The sequence below is a fragment of the Protopterus annectens genome, chromosome 4.part0 (genome assembly GCF_019279795.1).
Source record: "Protopterus annectens isolate FY-2018-M chromosome 4.part0, PAN1.0, whole genome shotgun sequence".
NCBI lineage: Eukaryota > Metazoa > Chordata > Ceratodontiformes > Protopteridae > Protopterus > Protopterus annectens.
The window spans coordinates 1077717348-1077735306 of record NC_056733.1 but is presented as its reverse complement, the minus strand read 5'-3'; the positions used below and the strand labels follow the sequence as shown (position 1 = coordinate 1077735306).

Below are 17959 nucleotides of genomic sequence, written 5' to 3'. Positions count from 1 at the left end.
TTTTAACAGTCCAGAGCAGGCTTTGCTAAGACCATTCTTCAGGAATCCTAGATCGTCTTCCTTCCACATCCCAGGAAGGGTAAGCTTTGGGAATCTTCCCAAAATGCCATTGAGGCAGTGGGAATGATGAACCTAGTACAGCTGTACAAGTCCTACTTTCCTGCAACAGTAGATATTCACATTTTTCCATGATTCGGTGAGAATGCCCTACTGCCATCCCCCAGATTGTGCATCGTTAACATGGGTTTCATCCTGTGATTCAGTTGTTGTAAGAAAAGGGCTTTTATATGGTATAGTGATTGGCTGTGAATTTACTCTTGCTAAATGATTCTGGATTTTTGTACTTTCCTTTTTGTAGAAGTGAAAAAGCCTGAACATTTGCACCCTTTTACAGCTGAAGACATCCTTGTTAGGATATGCTCAGCCAAGTCAACTGTCACAAGAAGAGAGAGAAAGGGGAGCCTAAGCTTTTGAAAGCTGGCCTCTACTGGATTACCTTGGCAGGCATTCCATAATGCCACTAATGTAGTGAGGAATTCGAGCACCTACTGTTACAGGTAAGTACAACTTGTGCAACTCTTATCACAGGGTTCTTTGCTTGATCCTATTTTGTTTACGTTCTTTGTGTCTGATTTCCCTTTGGAAAGCAATATGGGTAAGTAAATTTGCAGACATGAAGGTTGGCTCATCAGCATGAATTTGAAAGTTCAGTATACCATGCAGGGATTTCTGGGTGCCTTCAATATATGGTCTAAGATTAGGAATGTGAACTTTAATGGGGAAAAAAGTTACATTTGAGGATAAAAACACTTGCTTTCCTTGTGATACTTGCAGATATACTAATAAACACAAAGTGGGTAGTATAAAGAACCCTGTGGGTGGTGATCGACAAAGATCAGGCAATCAAAAGAAACATATTTTGGTCACAAGTCTGTTACTGTGGTTTTTAGGAGTAGGGTTGAAGGGGTGTTGATCTTTGCCCCATTCAGTGGTAAGGTCTGACATTGAATACTGTGCATCAGTCTGTTTGTATAATATAACTCAAATGAAAACACTTGTGAGGTGGATTATTGAGCCAAATAAAACTTAGTTACAGACAAAGGCTGGTGAAATTGTCCCTATACACTATCAACTACAGGTTAGTGAGAGGTGACCTCATAAAAAGTGTGAATAACATTGTTTGCAGCTGATTGAGTGTGAAAATCCAATTAACAAAACTGTTACTTATTGATGCACCTGGGCAAAACTGTTACTTATTGATGCACCTAGGTTTAAAACTAACAAACAAATGATTAGTTAGAAAATTGGATACATTGTATGCCTTTTCAAGACTGTGTTGAAATGCTGGCTGGGTGTACAAGAGTTTATGATCCAACATTAATTTGTGGCAAAGTCTTTGAAGGCTTATAGTAGACTTTGAGTTTGATCATTCTGAATATTGAGTAGTGTATTCCATTGTCATCATAGTGTAGTTCATCACTGGAAATATGATAAAAAAAAATTCATAAAAGCTGCTTCTTTGAAAGTAATTGAATAAACTCCACAAATTAAAATAACATGTTTAAAATGACTCCGCACAAACCTAGAGTATAGATTAGCATTTTCTTATTTAATTGGTAAGATTTCATCCATAAGCAATCCAATAGTACAGCAGCACCCTTTAGTGAAGCAAACAAAGATTCAGCAACCCAACATTCAGCATAACTTGTGATCTTCATCTTTCTAACTGTATAATCAGAATGTATATGTACATGTTTATTTTATTCATCTCTTAACCTGGTAAGCCCGCTAGACAAGAGTGCCTCTCTGTAGGGGCATTCCATTCATAAGCAGTGTGTGGCTAAATGTAGTGGTCAGTCACACTGCTCATTTGTGGTGACTAAGGGACGGAAGCCCAGTGCTACATGATGAAACGCATTAGTAGTCCATAAATCCCATGTGGTAAATGGCTACCTTTCTGTGTTCTCTCATCTCTTGCTTTTTGCCCTTTGTGCTTTCATGTACATTAGAGTGGTTCTTTGTATTGCTAAATGTGATGTTCGAATTTCTAAACTGCGATGGTTCCTTGTTGCTCTTACATTTTCTAACCTGTTTGGTACAAGCCATTTTCTAACCTGTTTGGTACAAGCCATTTTCTAACCCGTTGTGATGCAAAACTTTACCTTTATAGTAATCCTTTATAATATCAAAATATTTGACTGTTTAAATATAGTCCATTGATGCAATACTGTACTATTTGTAACTTAATTGAAATTAGCAGAGGACAGAAGTATGTACAATTATGGGGTCAGTAAATTAGACATTTAAGTTTACTGCGATGTAAAAAGTAATGACACTTCATACTTTAACCCAATTACCATATCCAGAGGTGAAATGATTAAAAAAAAGTGATCATCGATACAAGTCATAATTAAAATGTCTGGTTTATTTAAATACAAATTAAGAACCATTAAATGTGGTACAGTCATATATGTTGAGTCCTGCAGTTGCAGACATGAAGTGAAAAACAACCACAGGCAAGGTGGTTGAAAAGAAATTTAAAGGCCACCACTGTCAAGGCCACAGTTAAAGCATATCACAAGAAACTAGTACAAAGTCATACTGTCATACTATGATCAACCACTTGCATGAGTACTTGGTATTAATCCATTAAATATTTGGACTACCTTGGCTATTAGTCAAAACTTCTCTTGTCTGAGACACTATCCATATGTGCTTCATAGAACAGGCTATGATGTGTTCATTCGTTTCCAGTCATTAATACTAGTTTTACTTGGTAATGCATTGCTAAAACAGTATTGATACAGAGAAGGAACTAACATTTGTAATGTCCAAAGCATTGACATTCTTCTATGTAGAATTTATTTGATTATTGCAACAAAGTTATTTCGTTGCAATCATTTAAAACATAATATTATTTTAGGTTGCAAACATTCATTCAAGGTTACAAAGAATGGTTCTGATTTTTTATAGTTCATGAGGAGGCAGAGGTGAATGACTCTGTAAATGACAAATTAGCTTTACAGCTACGAGAAGTAATGTGTGATAACCGTTTTATAGTATGCAACCGTTATGCTATTGGATAGGCTTCTGTTATATGCCCAGAACAAAAAGGTAGTCTGAGGATGAAAAAAGGAACAAAGAAGTCCACCATCACCATTTTGTGGGAGAAAGTGTTTGGCATCAGTATAGAAGAAACTATTTATGCTTCCTAGGGTATCATGCAATGGTTGGCTCTCCCACATCTCTCCACACGTTTGTAATCTACTGACTATATAAAGGGTGAGGTTGTGTAAAACCTAGTACTTTCCCAAGAAAGTTTCACCTTAACCAAGTACCTCAGTACAGTCAGTGCAGCTTTAATTCAGATCACAAAACACTCCACTACAAGTGAAAATATAAATTTTTTAAAAATGTATTACAGATCAAACTTGAGGGGCTGAAGTACCATAGTACAGCCTCCCCTGCAGTAACTCATTCTGTTCTCCTAAGGTTCCTCCTGAGAAGTGAGAACCACTGTATCTGTTTAAGGTTATACTGCAGTTAAAGAAGTATTCACCACTGTGACGGTAAACTTTTGATACTGCTGTCTTAGAAAAGAGTGCTTCCACCCCCACCCCCCACTCTCTTGTTTGTGCTCTTCACCCTTTTGTGCATTTCTTTCTTTTGGATTTTCTGTTTAAATAATTTCTCCTCCTCGTCTTCCGAACTAGTTTGTATCAACACCTTTGCCCAACGGTTCTTGGAATTCATAAATTCCAACACCCTGGATCAACTAATCCTTAATACCACCAGTGGCTCCAATATCCTAGACTTGGTCATTACCAACCTGGGAAAGTAAGTAAGGTAACCTCCGTAAAAAACTTCTCCAAAGCCAACTCAATGCTCAAGTCAGAAGTGACAAACTTCATGACACCCATGCAGATGGGAACTGAAAGTTTGACTGAATCCTTCACTAAGGCACTGTATGAGCACATCCACTCGTGCATGAATCGGTGCATCCCCAATAGAACCAAGACGCTCTCCTCCAGAAAAAGGAAGCTAATCTGGTGGTCCCTTGCCATGAACAAACTTTACAACAAAAAGAAGAAACTGTTGCAGAAAAGAGGAAAATCCCAGGATGTAAACTCCCTTACCAGCCTCAGTAAGAAGCTGAGTTCCACTCAAAAAATCCTCTAAAGCTAGTTATGAAACTAAAATTGCCAAAGATTCTAAAGGCGACCACAAGGCATTCTATTGCTGTGTCAAGAGTCTAAGTGGCAATGCTCAGATCTGCTCTGAGCTACAACAGAATATCATTAAATATACTGATCCTAAGGATATTGCCAATATCCTGGCAGATTGATTCAGTGCAAACTTCACCCCCTAAAGATCTCATCTCAATATGAAAGATTGCCAAATTCTGATAACTGCCACACGGGTAAAAAAACGCACTCTCCAACTCTAAGAATACAGCATCCATGGAACCAGATGACATCCCGTGCTGTGTACTACATGAGCTACAAAATGAACTGGCACCTCACCTAAGTGTCATGTTTATTCGTAGCCTCACCTCAGGTTTCATACCCACTGAGTGGCACACAGCTGCAGTTATCCCACCCCACAATGGGGATCCACCTTGGATCCCAGGAACTACCACCCCATCAGGCTGACGAGCCTGATCTGCAAGGCCATGGAACGTGTTATCATGGAACTAATAAAGACATTGGCACCCTTCAAACACTGGACAACAAGCAGTTTGGGTTCGGGAAGGGCCGATCGTGTCTCCTGAACCTGACTTCTTCGAATCTGTCTCCAGAGCTGTGGACAAGGGTAAGGTGGTCCACACAGCCTATCTGGACCTCGCCATGGCCTTCGACACCATCCCCTACTCTGGAATCCTAGATAAGCTTACTAAGCTGGGCATAAATCCCTACATCACTCGATGGGTTGCCAGCTGGCTTACTGACAGAACCCACAATGTAAAAGTAGCAGACTCCAAATCCAGCTCCAGACAAGTGACAAGTGGAGTACCTCAGGGTTCAGTCCTGGGACCACTCTTGTTTGGCATCTACTTTGAAGTACAGCCCAACACTAAGGGACTCTGGCTAGCAAAGTTCACAGATGACTGCAAACTGGGAGCCATTATTGAATCCCCAAATGATGTGGATATTTTACAAAAGGGCCTTATAGAAACAGATGCTTGGTGCCAGAGCCATGGGCTCAAGCTCATTGCCAAGAAATGTATAGTTATCCCCTTTGGGAAAAAAACATGTACCCGTGAATTACCACATAGGTGACAGTACACTAAACACCGAAAGTTTGATAAGAGACCTAGTAACACAGGTGGACAGTGGTCTCACCTTTGATAACCACAGGTGGACAGTGGTCTCACCTTTGATAACCACATCGCCACAACAGTCTATGTGGCACACCTCATCACTAAGGGCTTTTCATTGAGAAAAAAGGAGGTCATTGTCCCACTGTACTCATCCCTCATTAGACCCATTATAGAATACAATGCCCCGTTTGGTATGTACCTCTCAAGACATCTGCAACAACTGGAAAGGCCGCAGAAATACCTCACTAAAAGAGTCACAGGCCTAAAGCAGATGCCCTATGCTGACCATCTTAAAAAAAAAACTTCACCTATACTCTGTCGCATATCGTCTAATCAGGGGCGATCTCTGCTTAACATACAAGGTCATGTCAAACCCAGAGCTGTTGGACATGGACATGCTACACTTAAATCCCAGTCCCTCAGAGACACGCTCCAGGGGATCACAATGAACAAAGCATGCTGGAGGGATAGGTTCCTGACCCAGAGACTCTCCAAACTCTGGAATAGACTGCCCATACATGTCAAGTACAATGCCTCTTTGGCTCTCTTCAAAAGGAATCTTGATGACTGGATGGGGTGTTCACCCCGGGGATCACGTCGGTCACCCTGCTAGACAGGGGTCTATGGAAAATACTGTGGGAAAAAATATCCAGGGAATTGTTATGGCTAGGCTTGTATAGGCCTTAGTACCAACCTATGAACCTATGCTTTGTTGAGTATCCAGTGATTGAGGGAGAACCAAGGATACGGGGGGGGGGGGGGATTCCTGAAGAGTCCTACAGGTTGACAGTAAAAATCCATAAAATTAATCTGTTCTTCCTGGAGCTTGGCTCCCAGCGTCTATTACTACTACTACTACTGCTGCTACTACTACTACTACTACTACTACTAGTACTACTACTAGTACTAGTACTACTACTACTACTGCTACTACTACTAGTACTAGTACTACTGCTGCTACTACTACTACTGCTACCACTGCTGCTGCTACTGCTACTGCTGGTACTGCTACTGTGCTACTACTGCTACTGGTACTGGTACTGCTGCTGCTACTGCTACTGGTGCTACTGCTACTACTGGTGCTACTGCTGCTGGTGCCACTGCTGGTGCTACTGCTGCTACTACTACTGCTACTGCTACTGCTGGTGCTGGTACTAGTGCTACTACTACTACTGCTACTGGTGCTGACTGCTGCTGCTACTACTACTGGTGCTGGTGCTACTACTAGTACTACTAGTACTACTAGTACTACTACTACTACTACTGTATCCATAGTTTTTCAGTTTTTCTTACTTATTAGGTGTTATGGGTGGATATGATGTTGTCCTCTTCATTCTCCCTCACTGATGGGTTACGGTTCTAATCCTCGGATCCAACTCTGCCACATTTTTCAGACTTCAGATCCTAATCTCGAGCTCCTCCCTCTTCCCATAATGCAGGACACGACCTCTGACTCCTTGGATTTAGTTTACCGCCAGACATGCAAGACAGATGATTCATTTTGGGGATAGTTGAGTGTTACTTTTAACCTTTATCTTGTTGGGTTGTTTCTCTTTATAGTTCCTGCCTCCCTCTCATGCTTTTGCTCCCCCATTGGAAAGTGTGTGCTGCTCCATTTGGGCTGTAATGTCCTGGACTTGTTCTACCTGGTCACAGTTTTAATGGTTGTGGGCTTTTTTGCAAGGTGCTTTTGCTGTCCTTTGCTTTTTCAGATGAGTGAGTTTGTTTTTCTGTTTGTTGACTGCAAGTTTTTGACCAGTGGTTTGGTGGTGTGGTGTAGGTTGTGAGTGTGGTCCTTTCAACCATGTAGTGTCTCACAATATTTGTTTCTGCCTTTCCTTGCTGTATATTTCTGTCGGTATGTCCAGACCGATGCCCCTGTTTTTTTTTCTTTTGAGGGCTTGGCTGGGTGAAGCTGCAGTAGTTTTTGGCTGTTAAGGACAGGGCTGCTGGATGGTGTGAAGTCATTTCTTTCAAATCTGGATAAAAGAAAAGTTGTCTGTTTTGTTTCTGGTTAATCACTGTAAGATCTATGCAACCAATGATGGATTGCGTGTGTGTGTGCGTGTGTGTGTGTGTGTGTGTGTGTGTGTGTGTGTGTGTGTGTGTGTGTGTGTGTGTGTGTGTGTGTGTGTGTGTGTGTGTGTGTGTGTGTGAACTTGAGGGTATGCCCTTTTGTTTGGGTTGCTAGTCAGTCTGTGATTGTTTTTTTTGCCCTCTTCAGAAAATGTATACTGGTACAAATCCCATTCTAGCAATTATTCTAATTTGTATATGATCAGTGTTTGGATGTTTTCTTGTGGATCTTGAGAGGCGAGTCCTGGCTTTCATGGACTGGTACGGACTGCATGTGCCTATGGGCATGTGCCCACATCCAGTGCAGTGTGGGAGGGCCAGAGTTCTCATTGACCTTTTCGTTCATCTGTTGGAGGTGCTTGGTTCGGTGCTTTGGTTCTGCAACTTGAAGCCCATGTTTTGCTGGTTTCTCTCAGGGCTCAGCCCCCTGTTGAGAGAGAGTCGGCCAGCAACCGTCCGGTGTCTCAGATCCAGTTCTTTGGATCCGAGGTCACTAGAGCCTCCATCAGATACCAGGTCTTCTCTGATCTGACAAGGTGGTCCTTTGCGGTGTTTCTGCTTCTGATCATAGGGTCTTAGGCCTATGGATCTGACTGGCTGTGACTTTGCTTTGGATCACCCTCCTAGGATCGGATTGGTGTGTGACCCCTTTGGATCCAGGTTCCTCCCGCCGTGGGACCCATTGATCCAACGTATTTTTTCTTCTCCATTCCTCTGATCCTAAGACTGGCATTCTATGGATGTCTGGGGCCCATGGAGGGCTGTGCAATCCTCAGACTTGGTTTCTTTGGTTCCAGTGCCATTGGACTGTTGTGGTTTTTCTCCAGATCCAAAGGAGTCATTGTTTTGCTGCATCTGTGGACAACTCTTGTGGTGGCTTTTAACCTTCAGATCCAGTCTGTTTTCATGTTTCCTTCAGTGTTGATTCTGGGATCTGACAACAGGTTAGTCCCCAGAGAGACCTGTGCTTCTTTGGATCCGGAAATGTCGACCGGATCTGGAGCTTCCCTCGGATCCAAACATTTCCGGATTTCTTGCTGTCAGTTGTTTAGAGATTGCTGCTCACACAGATTTTCTTGGGCCACTGCAGTTTCTAACTAGACTTCAGGTTCTATTGGCTTCAGACCCACAGCTGCTATGAGGAATGATTTTCTCAATTTCAAAGCTGTTCAGATCCCAAAGGTGGTTTGTTGCCTGGAGTGAGCAGGTGTTCTTGTATCCAGTGCTTTCATGTCCAGAGCTGTTGTCAAAGTTGGTCTTATTTGGATCCAATAGGTTTATTTTCTCACTAGCCATTCAGTATTGAAGGAAAACAGCAATAGGCCCCATGGAGTATAGTGACCTGCAGCATAGAAACCTGCATTGGCAAACTGAGTTTAGCAAGTCTTACTGTGGATTCTACAAAGAAAGGTAATGCTTGGGTGCATGGACACTTAAAACATCCTAGATGTACCCTGACCATTAATTTGTCATCTCCAAGTACCTTGTAGAGACAGCCATTGAAAAGGGATGGATTTATGGCTGGCTCATTACCCCCTCTTTCCCATCTAACAAATTCTTCATTCAGTTCTGGGCTCTCTTTCTTGTATGTGTGGATCTTCAACAGACATGAAGTTCTAGACCACATTCTGTCAAAGCTTCATCGGAATTTTTTCAGTGACCAGCTTATTCCCATAACCAGTGTTTAGTTGGTCTTGGAGGTATGCATCTGGTTCTCTTCTGTGAATCCCTGCCTGGTCCAGCATGAAGTTCAAAAATTCTCGTTCTCCTGTCCCCTTTTCCCTCCTGGAATGCAGCAAGTGTTCTGTGAAGGTTGCAGTACTGACATGTCTCACAATGAGAGAGCCGATAACACCCCCTTCTATGTCCATATTAGTCATTCGCCTTACCTGTGTTGACTTTACTACCGCAGACATCTCTCAGATAATATATTGGATAGGGATGGTCAGTGCTCAGTTCCATCCTACTGTTCTGGGCAAGGATGATTGGATGTGCTGTGTGCACTTACAGCACACATATTACTATACCATATTAAACATGCACTCCAGGAGACTTCCGCGCTTTCAGCTGGGAGCCAGCCACCTCCAGTTCAGGGCTTTGCTCTTCAGATTTACCGCAGCTCCCACGGTGTTTTCCATACACACGGCAGTAGTGACTAAGTTACCTGCAGTTCTGAGATTTTCAGTCGTCTTCCATATCTGAACGACTGCTACCTTCATGCTCCAGCTGGGTACCACCTGTTGCAATCTGGGGATTACCTGTCTTAACGGTCCAGAGCCCTGGGCTTTACTGTAAATCTGGCAACCGAATCTGTTGCAAAAAAAACATTTGAAATTCAGTAGTTCTCACTTGAATGCTATGTACCAAGTAGCATCCTTGATTCGTCTCTGCATCACATCACCTGGAAATCCAAAGTGGAACCTGATGACACTTTGTTTTCCTCCAGTGGGATTATTTCTGCAGGCTTGTGTACAATCTCCCATTTTTAGTCTGTATCTGTTTCTACAAAACCAATTTGCTGATGTCATTTTTGCAGTTGGATCTAGTTGATCAGCCAGTTTCCAGGCCGACTGTTTTTCTATCTCATCCCCCTCCCAACGCGGAGACCTCGTATGCTTCAATGAGGAGTAGCGGCGAGTGTTCTGGTGACACTCCAAATCATGTAATCTTCTGTGAGGATTATGTCGCATGGCAATGTCCTAGAGATGACTGTTGTCCCTTGTAATTTTTCATCGTGGTAAAGCTGGCAAATTTGAATCTATGCCCGATACAGAATCTGTAAAGAGAACTCCTGTTGGATATCATAGACCAGATAGTATCTTTGTTTCTACATCCCTTCACGTTATTGAGAAATCTGGTAAGGGAATTGCTGCCACTTGCATCTCTTTCAGCAGTACTGACTTTACATACTTTCAGCCCCATGTCATCTGCCATATTGTTGTTCCCCCAGCAGGGGTTCTTTTATAGATTCTTCGCTGGGGGTTTTCACAGATAATTGGTCGATTCCCTTCATTCTCATCCTTGAAGTATGAAATTCACTCTAATTCACCAATGTCATATCAGTCTGTGGACCCAGCTGGCCTATCCTTTTCTAGACTAGCTGTTTATTCTACTCCATCCTCCTTGGCCACAATGACCAAAGACGTCTCCTGCTAGGGTGTGGGGGCTTTTCATGGGGAAGTGAGATCAAATGATGTAGTCTTTCCTGGAAGCCAAGTGATATTTCTGTGTCCTAGAGGGTGGGGACAATTCCTTTTTCCCCTTTTTTACAGCATTACATGCCTTTCAGGGCACTCTTCCCTAGTGTCTATTATGGTGCATACTGACAGTTGGTCAGTAGTCTGGCATGCCTTCTAACCAAGGGAATCTGGTTTTACTCTCATTATAGATGGACCATGAGTGTCTAGTGTGGGCGATGATATCGGACATTTTTTCAAATTGTGGTGCATATGTCGGCATTATCCAGGGCTTTGGCATACAGACTCAGACAGACAGTACACTCTGGTTCCTTACGTTTGATTACTCGAAGTCATCTGTATCCGTTTTCAGTCATTAGGGCCAACTTTGCAGCATCTTCTCGGCTTTTCTGTTGAACAACTAGTGCAGTAGGCATTCTTTCTCATTTGAAATATCATAATTAGATTCTAGGGCTCCTATGGGATTCCCCATCATCCCTGTCTGAGATCTGGTATCCAAACCTTTACTCTGTCTAGTTATTGCACTACTCTCCGTTTTAATTATAGTGCTACTATCCACCTTTGTTTCCCTGTTCATGATATTGTTAGCCTTCCACAAGACTTTTCTTAGAAGGCATTTGGAAGCAAATGCGGAAATGTCTGCAGTAGAGCCTTCAGAGAGGTCTTGGTTCTTTCTCTTTACATCCTACATTTCTATTTCTTCTCTACTGCCTTTAGGAAAGGCCAAATTTCTTTTCCTACAATAACATTACCATTTCCTGTTGCATACCTACTGGTTATGTATCCCCTCCGTTGTCTTTCCAAGGTTATGCAAAGTATTTATAGGGGATCTGAGCTGAAAAATTCCTCTCGGAAATACTCTGTTCCTCCTTGGGATCTCAGAATTACTCTGTAGGGGCATACCCAGAAACTAAGTTAGCCTTGCCTTCCAGGTCACCTTACATTATTTGTCTTAAGATCTGGGGTGTCCTCTACTGATTTTTCCTTTATGCCTAGAGTAGCCACAAGGTCCAACATGATCCTTTCCACAAAATCGTCGGTCTTGTGCTCAGAAGATTCTAGCATGGACGCATATATGTTCTCCTATTTAACGTGCAGTCATTTATAAGCAGTTGGTATATCTTTTCCTACCCACTGAGGTCTAGCAGTTTACAATATTGTCCCAACCAAATAGCTTCCTGATTGTATTTAGCTGATTTGTACTAGGAAAAGTCTAGAGCTGTTTGGCCCTTCTAGAGCCATTTTGCTAGGTCTATGAATACCTTTTCTAGTCTTCCTCCAAAGCTTCTACTGTTGATGTCTCTGCTTCAGTCACTGAATCTATCGAAGCCTTGTCTCCTTGTGATGTCTTCTGCAAATGTACATTGTCTCCAGGAGTGGAGTTTCCTTGCTTTGACTCTGCTCTGGCATATCCTTCCTTGAGGGCCTGCCAAGAATTTTGTAGCTGAGGACTCCACAATCAGTGAGGGAGGATGAAGAGGACATTATCATATGTAGGAGTTATGTACTTACCATAACTTATGTGTTGTCCTTCTCCAGTCTTTCTCACCTTCTCTCCCAGCCATACCCCGGCCTTGTATTTATAGAAGGATATCTGAGACTAAGGGAACCTTGGGTTCCTAGGTTTTGAATTCTAATTCTTTCTGTCCTGTCTTTATAAATCAGTAGATATAGGCAGCAGACTCCATCTGAGGAGTTGGAGGCTGTGTTGCATTATGGGAAGAGGAAGGAGCTCAAAATTAGGATCTGAAGTCTGGAAAATGCGGCTGAGTCTGATCAGAGGATAGACTCCGTAACGCGGCTGAGTCTGATCAGAGGATAGACTCCGTAACCCATCAGTGAGGAATGAAGGACAGCACATGTACCAAGTTATGGTAGGCACATAACTCCTAATTATCCTGCACTCTGTGTAGTTGTGCAAGCAGCTTTTAATTTTTTTTCTGTGATCATTGCACTTTATTGAATCTATATTAATTTATGTTGTGCAAGCTATCAAAGTGCTGCTGTTGTGTGACCATGAGTAGGTAGGTATTTTATGTAAGGGGATGGGTGGCACAAGGCAATATTCATCCTGTTGATCCCTTTTAGGGATGTTTGAGTTGTTTCACGTTTGGGGAAAAAGTCACTGAAGAGTAATTTATAGGATGATTCTAGAGAATCCAAGTAAACCATTCCAGATTGACTGTGACCGCAGCAAAATAGTTAAGAATTTGAGTCCAATAATTGGAAACTTATGCTAACAGTAACACCTCAAAGATGCTACTCTGCTGGTTTGGCATGTGAAAAGATATTTTGAAGACTGACAAGTGATATAGCTTATGGCAAAAGAGAAGTGGACTTTTCAGTGAGGGCATACTATTAAAGATTTAAGTTTTAGAGTGATTGCAAATATGCAAAGGGCTGTCAATTTGTTGTGTAAGTCATGCTTGTTTAGATTTTGAGATCGATGTGATGTGTTTAGAGGATACTTTCACCCTGATCTTACCAGTAGTAGACAGGAGTTGAAGGCAGACTGATACCACCGCATGTTAGTATTGTTGGATTGTTAACATTACAGCATGATTGATAAAAACATTCCGTAACACAGCTATGATCTTTGTAGTAAATATATGTGTATAATCTGTACATACGGGTCTAAAATCTGATGTCTCCTTTCAGAAACAGGTCTGTGATGACATTGGTAGACGCTTGAATGTATTCCAGGAAATGTGGAAGAGTGGTAAACTGTCTGCACCTGTGATGAAGAGGATGAATCTTCTTGCACAAGGTGAGTGAGCTTTGCCTTTTTACATATGTTAAATCTGTTGGAGACCAGCTGTGCTGGAAGACTGACCTTCATTTACAGCAGTTGTGAAAAAAACATAGTTTACGAGCCTGTCCCTTTATCTAGACCCACTTACTGCCTTTAAAGATGTTGTCTTGTGGTTAGAGCACTGGTCTGCTTATGGGTTATTTTGTTAATTGTCATATGCTGAAGAATTGGTAGTTGGAAGAGTAGACCTGCACTTGTAGGCTTACTTTTGCATAGCCACTTGTAGGTTGTTCTGTACTTTAAAGATGCAAAATGTAGATGTAAGGTGATCCTATCTCGCCTAAATTCTCTACAGATGGGTTCGGAGCCGATCCTCGGCTCCGACTCGGCCGTTATACAATAGAACGCAGTCTCTTATTGGCTGAGTTACCTCATATCCCAGGATGCACCACTACTACTTCCCCAGATCTCGTTTGCCGCTTTCCAGCATAGACGTGGTCTCGGACTTGGCTGAGCTAAGTACCTTTAGTCAGAAACTTTTTCTGTCTAATTTTTTTGTAAAACTCGCCCAAAAGCTGTTTTAACGGCTAGTGTTGTTGTGTGATTGGTTTTGGTACCATTTTTTGTAGAAGATTGTGTGTATTTGTTAGTAAAAGGTTCCGTTTTAGTTAGAGGGGCCTAGCCCTACCCTAGGCGTTTAAGTTAGAGTCTAGGTTGTCGGTGTTGACTGTTTTTTGTCTTGTAGTTGGTGTTAATTTTTCCTTTTAGAACCATGTCTAAAGAGCATAGACCTTCCGGTTTTAAAAAATGTGTTAAGTGTAGTTATAAAATGTCTATAACGGATGATCATTCCTTATGTGTATATTGTTTAGGTTCTAAACATCTTCAGGAGTCCTGTAGCGTTTGCCACGCTTTTTCCTCTCGAGTCCTCCAAGAGAGGAAAAACAATTTGATCTTAAAAGGGCTTATTGCCCCCTCCTTTGAGGAAGCCTCATCTTCCTCTTCTTCACCTTCTGGGAAGAAGAAAAAATCTTCGGCTCCGACCAGTCCGTCGGATCTGACAGCCAAAAAGTCTCGGCAGGCTTCTCCGTCGGCTCCACGGACTTCGGAGCCGTGGGCGGAACGGTCTGCCTCGATGTCTCCAGCCTCGACTCCTCTGGCTTCAGAGTCGAGGGCTCGGGCATCGAGAGGCGTGTCACCTTCATCGGCTCCACCGCCTTCGGAGCCGATGGGGGTTGCCCGCTCAGACACTTCCACTTCGGAGCTGAAGTCCACATCGGCTCCAAGGGAGATTGCAATAGTAGTGGAATCTCCCTCGGCGCCGATACGCCTCGAGCCATTATGGAGCCGGTCCCCCCAGTCTTTCGGAATCGGCGGAGAAGTCGACTCGGACCCGGTCGGTCTCTTCTCGTTCTTCGAGGATGTCCGATTCGGACGTAGACAGGGTGCTTCAGAAGCTCTTTCAGTCCCCAGTCTTCGCAAAGTTGATCTCTGCTCCAGCCCAGTTGGCTCCGGAGCCGATCTCCCATACTACTACTCTCATTCCTCCCCCGACAGCCTCTGCGCCGTTGGAGTCGGTGTTGGTGGATCCGGTGGAGGTTATCGAGTCGGTTCCGACTCTAACTTTAACCCCGTCCCTCGGGTCGGGGTTCGGTACGCGGACCTCCTCTGTCGGCCCCGGGGGGGATCCTTTCGGTTCCGAGCCTCCCTCTAGGCGCGTCGGCTGCGGGGGCTCCGACTACTGTTGTGGCCTCGGGGGCTGGACCTTTCCAGGATTCTGGGGGTCCGGCCTTCGATGCCATGAGAAGTGCATTGGCCAAATCCTCTGTGGCTACTTCGACCTTTACACCACCACCTTCCCTGGGCATGGAGACTGGCGCTTCTGCAATCCCCCTGTCTCGTGACAGCGGAGCCCCTGGGCCTGAGCTTACCCCCATTGGGGGTTCCCTTCTTCCTGGAGGTTCCTCCGACACCCTTTCGGAGGAACCTCCCAGGAAGAGACAGTGTAAGAGGAAACACGTCGACTCCCCTGATGAGTCCCTCACATCAGATACAGACCTCGATGCGGAGGGGTCCCCAAAGTCATCCTCGGAAGATGTCTCCTTTGCGGACATTCTGGAAATCCTTAAACAACGAGGCGACTGGCGGTCCAAACCCCCTTCTGCTGAGGAGTCGGTTTTCCTCAAGGCCTTCGGGGCTCAGCCCTCCGCCTCCTGGGTCTCTCCGCCCTTCGATGAGCTTCTGGATTTGATCTCTCGGCGGCGGGAACACCCGGATTCTGTGGAACCGGTGCCAGCTCACCCCAATAAGTTTCGCTCGGCTCCCCCGGACAAGGATTTTTTATCAAAAGGTGTAGCTGTAGATGCTATGGTGGTGGCATCTGCCACCAACAAGATGTGGCAGAGGCTTCAACGTCCGTCCATCCCCCTAATAAAGAGTCTAGGAGCATGGATCGGTACGGCAAGCGTACCCTTTCTTCAGCGACCTTTACATTAAGGTCTCTGAATTATCTGGCACACTTCACCAGATTACAGAGGGATCTGATCAAGGAGCTGTCGGATTCCCTCTCTGGTAACTTACCTGAGCAGTTAACCCAGAGGGTTAACTCTCAGTTGGCTACCCTGTCCTCATTATCTAACTCGTCCATGAGGCTCATTTCTTATGCGGCCGAAGGAGCGAGTAGAGCGGCTGGAACAGGTGTTGCTCTACGGAGACAAGCCTGGCTACGCCTGTGTCATTTTGCAGAGGCCTTTAAGTCTTCCTTTGCCGACGCCCCCTTTGATGGGTCCTCATTGTTTGGACCCAAGGTAAAGGACACTTTGACTCGCTGTGAACAGGAGGGTAAGACTTTGGCTGCCGTAGGAGCCCGTTTTTCCACTCCTCAGGCCCATCCCAAGGCCGAAGGGAGGAAAATGTCGTTCCCGTAAGTCTCAAGAAGCCTTACTGCAGTAAGCAGAGCGATCCCCTTCTAGAGGCAGAGGAGGAAATTTTTCTGGGAGCCGTCCCAGAGGCGTGAGCCCCCGCAACACTGGAGACCGCGAGTCCTTTCGTGGCTCCTCCTCCTTCCAGCATCCCTGAAGGAGTACCCGACTGTGCAGCTCCGGAGCCAGTCAGGGGTCGTTTTTCGAAGCACCTAAAGGCCTGGGAAGATATTACTCAGGACCAATGGGTGCTTCGAATCATTGCCAGAGGTTACTCCATCCCCTTTGTTCAACCCCCTCTACCAGTCCAAAGAATCCCGGACCCACCACCCAGTCAACAGGATCATGCAGCCAACGAAGTATCAAAGCTGCTTCAAAAAGGGGTCATCCAACCTGTCCCCGTAGACCAGGCTGGATTAGGGACTTACTCAAGATTCTTTTTGGTGCCAAAAAAGACCGGGGACTTGAGACCCATTTTGGATCTCAGCAAACTAAACCGATTTGTAAAGTCCAAATTCGGATGGTCACTTTGCAATCCATTCTCCCGCTTTTGGAGAAAGGTGTTTGGATGTGCTCCATAGACCTCAAAGACGCCTACTATCACATTCTGATAGATCAGGCGTCGAGGAGACACTTACGCTTCAGCCTAGGAGACGGTCATTTTCAGTTCCGAGCACTGCCCTTTGGTCTTACCACAGCCCCCAGGGTGTTTACCAAATGTTTGGCAGTCGTGACTGCTCACTTGAGAAGTCTAGGATTCCAGGTGTTTCCATACCTAGACGACTGGCTCCTAACTGCCACCTCCAGGCATCTACTCTTGGAAAATTTAGCAGCCACTATCGCACTGGGCAATTCCTTAGGAATCACCTTCAATTGGTCAAAATCTGTATTGCAACCATCTCAGCGTATTCTGTTTATTGGTGCAGAAATAGATTCAAGGCAGATGCGAGTCTATCTCCCTACAGAAAGGATCGCGACGCTTCAGTTTCAGGTCCGGGCTCTAATCCTCAAACGTTGTGCTCCAGCAAGAATGGTCCTACAACTGTTGGGCTCCATGGCAGCCACCATTCTTCTGGTCCCCTTGGCAAGGTTGCACATGAGGATACTTCAGTGGCTCCTCTCAGTACAGTGGTCTTATCAGGACCTTCCCCTCAGTCACCGCATACTGATCAGACACGTGCAAACAGGCTCTTCGTTGGTGGCTTCTATCCTCCAACCTGAATCAAGGGCGACCCTTCGTTCCCCCACTCCCCTCTGCCACGCTGACTATGGACGCCTGCCAGACAGGGTGGGGGGACATTATCTGGACAGGTCGGTCCAAGGCACGTGGCACTCCGACGAGAGTCTTCTTCATATCAATATCCTGGAGATGAGGGCGGTGGTTTTAGCATTGCAAGCACTGCACGATCACCTCCCCCAGGGTACAATTGCCATTCAATCCGACAGCATGTCGGTAGTCTGGTACCTAAACAAGCAAGGAGGAACCAGGTCCTATCCCCTTTGCAGAGAGGCCATGAGAGTATGGGATTGGGCGATTGCTACCAAGCATTTCCTGATGGCAACGCACATTCCGGGGAAATCCAAAGTGATAGCCGACAGACTGAGCAGAACTATTCTCTCCCCTCACGAGTGGTCCTTGAACAACAGAGTGATAACACAGATTTTCACAAGATGGGGAGTTCCTTCCTTTGAC

General features: G+C 44.6%; 1 protein-coding gene across 1 annotated transcript in view; it reads left to right on the top strand.

The window, feature by feature from the left end:
- The window catches only part of SRA1 (steroid receptor RNA activator 1), a 141845-nt gene that overhangs the window by 35320 nt on the left and 88566 nt on the right, over nucleotides 1–17959 (top strand). The window contains exon 4 of the mRNA XM_044069014.1: nucleotides 13252–13360. Coding sequence (XP_043924949.1) covers nucleotides 13252–13360 — 109 coding nt within the window. The remainder of the gene's footprint in view (nucleotides 1–13251; nucleotides 13361–17959) is intronic.